The 3,692-nt window shown below is 44.9% G+C and overlaps 1 protein-coding gene across 1 annotated transcript in view; it reads right to left on the reverse strand.

The window, feature by feature from the left end:
* Syap1 (synapse associated protein 1) overlaps positions 1-2,917 on the reverse strand; it is a 52,762-nt gene extending 49,845 nt beyond the window's left edge. The window contains exon 1 of the mRNA XM_045140447.1: positions 2,909-2,917. Within this exon, the coding sequence (XP_044996382.1) occupies positions 2,909-2,917 (9 nt within the window). The remainder of the gene's footprint in view (positions 1-2,908) is intronic.
* Between the last annotated feature and the right edge of the window lie 775 nt (positions 2,918-3,692).

Here is a 3,692-nt window from a genome sequence, read left to right on the forward strand (position 1 = left end):
GGTTAAGGCGTTTGCCTGCAAAGCCAAAGGACCCAGGTAAGATTCCCCAGGACCCATGTTAGCCAGATTCACAAGGGGGCACATGCATCAGGAGTTCGTTTGCAGTGGCTGGAGGCCCTGGCATGCCCATTCTCTCTCTCCCCCTCTTTCTCTGTCAAATAAGTAAATAAATTAAATTAAATTAAACAATCCCTTTGTCCTTACTCAGTATCTTTCATCCTCTCAGATTAATCCTCACAGAGTAATAGAAAGAGAACATTGGACAAGACCCTATATCCTAGGATGAGAGTTTGGCCATGGGAAAGATGGTTGAAGCTAATGTCCTTACTTTGTCACCTGTATTAACTAACAATACTGTTCAATAACTGACAGTACATTGTGGAAGTTCAGGTTCCTCACTGTAAAAAGTGAATCAACCCAGTGTGGAGGCATAGGCCTTCAGTTGAAGCAGTCCAGAGGTTGAAACAGTAGGATCAAACTTCCAATGCCAGGAGGCTGGGGAAATGGCTCAGCCATTAAAGATGCTTGCCTGCAAATCCTGCAGGTCCTGTGGGCCCCGGTTCAATTCCCAAGCCACCCATTTACCCACTTAAAGCTAGACAGACATTCTTTCTTTTTTAAAAAATATTTTATTTATTTATTTATTTGAGAGAGAGAGAAAGAGAGGGAGAGGGAGAGTCTGCGGAGAGAAAGAGAGAACGGGTGCACCAGGGTCTCCAGCCGCTGCAAACAAACTCCAGATGCATGTGCCCCCTTGTGGATCTGGCTAACATGGGTCCTGGGGAATCGAACCAGGGTCCTTAGGCTTTGCATGCAAACCCCTTAACCATTAAGCCATTTCATCAGCCCCCATCTTTTTTTTTTTTAAGATAGGGTTTCACACTAGCCCAGACTGACCTGGAATTAACTATGTATTCTCAGGGTAGCCTTGAACTCATGGCAATCCTCCTACCTCTGCCTCCTGAGGGTTGGGATTAAAGGCCTGCTTCACCATGTCCAGTTTGCAAATAAATTTAAAAAAAAAAAGGCACACCTTTAATCCCAGCATTTAAGGCAGAGGCAGGAAGATCACTGTGAGTTCAAGGTCAGCCTAAGAGAATATAGTGAATTACAGGTCAGTCTGGGCTAAGGGAAGACCCTACCTTGAGCAACAAAACTAGGGCTGGAGAGATGGCCTAGTGGTTAAAGTGCTTGCAAAGCCAAAGGACCTTGGTTCGATTCCCCAGGACCCACGTAAGCCAGATGTATAAGGTAGTGCATACATCTGTGGTTTGTTAGCAATGGCTGCAGGCCCTGGAACATCCATCGGTTCTATCTCTTTCTCTACCTCTTTCTCTCTTTCAAAATAAATAAATAAAAATAAAAATATTTGAAAAAAAGAATGTTAACCTTTGGAAAAAGAAAAACAAAACAAAACAAAACAAAAAGGCTTAGGGATAGCCAGTTTGATGTCTTGAGACCTAGTCTCAAGGTGGCACATGTCTTTAATCCCAGCACTTGGGAGGCAGAGGTAGGAGGATCTCCATGAGTTCGAGGCCAGCCTGAGACTCCATAGTGAATTCCAGGTCAGAGTAGACTAGAGAGAGACCCTACTTTAAAAAACTAAAAAGAGGGCTGGAGAGATGGCTTAGCGGTTAAGCGCTTGCCTGTGAAGCCTAAGGACCCGGGTTCGAGGCTCGGTTCCCCAGGTCCCACGTTAGCCAGATGCACAAGGGGGTGCACGCGTCTGGAGTTCGTTTGCAGAGGCTGGAAGCCCTGGCGTGCCCATTCTCTCTTTCCCTCTATCTGTCTTTCTCTCTGTGTCTGTCACTCTCAAATAAATAAAAAAAAATGAATAAAATTAAAAAAAAACCTAAAAACAAAAAAAAGTAACCAACCCAAACCTAACCAAACCATAAAAGAGTATCCTAATATCCATCCTGGTCATTCAAATGAAATTAAGTAGTGAAATGTGATCTTTTTTATTTTTCCTATGGGGACCTGAGTATCCTGCCAGGTTGCCCGGTGCAATGACACTCCAGTTTCTTTCTTTATTTTTATTTGATTATTTATTTATTTATTTGAGCAAGAAAGAAGAAGACAGAGAGAATATAGGCAAGCCAAGGCCTCTAGTCATTGCAAATGACCAGACCGTTTCTTTTTTTTTTTCTTAGTCCCAATTCCTTGTTCTTTTTTCTTCTTTCTTTCTTTCTTTCTTTTTTTTTTTTTCTTTTGTTTTATTTGTTTTTCCAGGTAGGTTTTCTAGCCCAGGCTTTCCTGGGATTAATTCACCATGTAGTCTTAGGATGTTCTTGAACTCACAGTGATCCTCCTACCTCTGCCTCCCGAGTGCTGGGATTAAAGGCGTGCTCCACCACTCCTGGATTCTTTCTGCTTTTTCAGGCAGCATTACTTTTTCACTCTGGGTGGGGAGAAACTCCATTCTGTTCTGAAAGGAGCAGGAGTACACCCTTCCTAGGTCCAGGCCTTATTACCTTTAAGGTCACTCCCCCGCATTCCCTGAAGAGACCTTGGTCTGGGGGAGCAAATCCTTCTGATTGAACCCCCCCTAAAAAGAGTCCTTGAGCCAGTTCTGGTGGTGCATGCCTTTAATCCCAGCACTCGGGAGGCAGAGGTAGGAGGATTGCAGTGAGTTCAAGGCCACCCTGAAACTCCATAGTCAGCCTGAGCTACAGTGAGACCCCTACCTCGAAAAGCAAACCAAACCAAAAGAAAAGAAAAGAAAAGAAAACAAACAAACAACAACAACAACAAAAAAAACGAAAGAAAGAAAGAAACAACAACAACAACAAAAATCCTTGGTCTCTACCATCCTTTCACCCTTGCACGTGTTTTCAGGGTCAAGTCTAACTGGCAACTGTCTGGCCTCTGACTCCCCAGTGTACCATGCTTTCCTTTGAAATCTCACCTTCAACATCATGGGGCTGTCAGTTTGCCCTTTTTGCCTACCAGCTCTTTCCTTTGCCTTCCAGCCCACCGGCTCTCCTGCTGGTTTTAATTGTTGTCCTTTAGGTCTGGACCCGTGGTCGGTTACTACATTCGCATCCTTCCAGTGCCATTTACTTTTGCACTTACAAGCGCATTGTTTTGCTTTCAAAAAAATTAAAGGAGCCGGGCATGGTGGCGCACGCCTTTTATCCCAGCACTCGGGAGGCAGAGGTAGGAGGATCGCCGTGAGTTCAAGGCCACCCTGAGACTACATAGTGAATTCCAGGTCAGCCTGAGCCAGAGTGAGACCCTGCCTCGAAAAACCAAAAAAAAAAAAAAAAAAAAATCAAAGGGCTGGAGATATGACTTAGCGGATAAGTGCTTGCCTGTGAAGCTGAAGGACCTCGGTTCGAGGCTCGACTCCCCAGGACCCACGTTAGCCAGAGGCACAAGATGGTGCATGCGTCTGGAGTTCGTTTGCAGTGGCTGGAGGCCCTGGCACGCCCATTCTCTCTATGTCTATCTCTCTTCTCTATCTCTTTCTGTCTGTGTGCTTGCAAATAAAATAAAATATTTAAAAAATAAAATAAAAAAATAAAAATAGGGCTGGAGAGATGGTTTAGCGGTTAAGCGCTTGCCTGTGAAGCCTAAGGACACCGGTTCAAGGCTTGATTCTCCAGGACCCATGTTAGCCAGATGCACAAGGGGGCACACGCGTCTGGAGTTCGTTTGCAGGGGCTGGAGGCCCTGGCACGCCCATTCTC

This window comes from Jaculus jaculus, chromosome X, assembly GCF_020740685.1.
Source record: "Jaculus jaculus isolate mJacJac1 chromosome X, mJacJac1.mat.Y.cur, whole genome shotgun sequence".
NCBI classification, from domain to species: Eukaryota; Metazoa; Chordata; class Mammalia; order Rodentia; family Dipodidae; genus Jaculus; species Jaculus jaculus.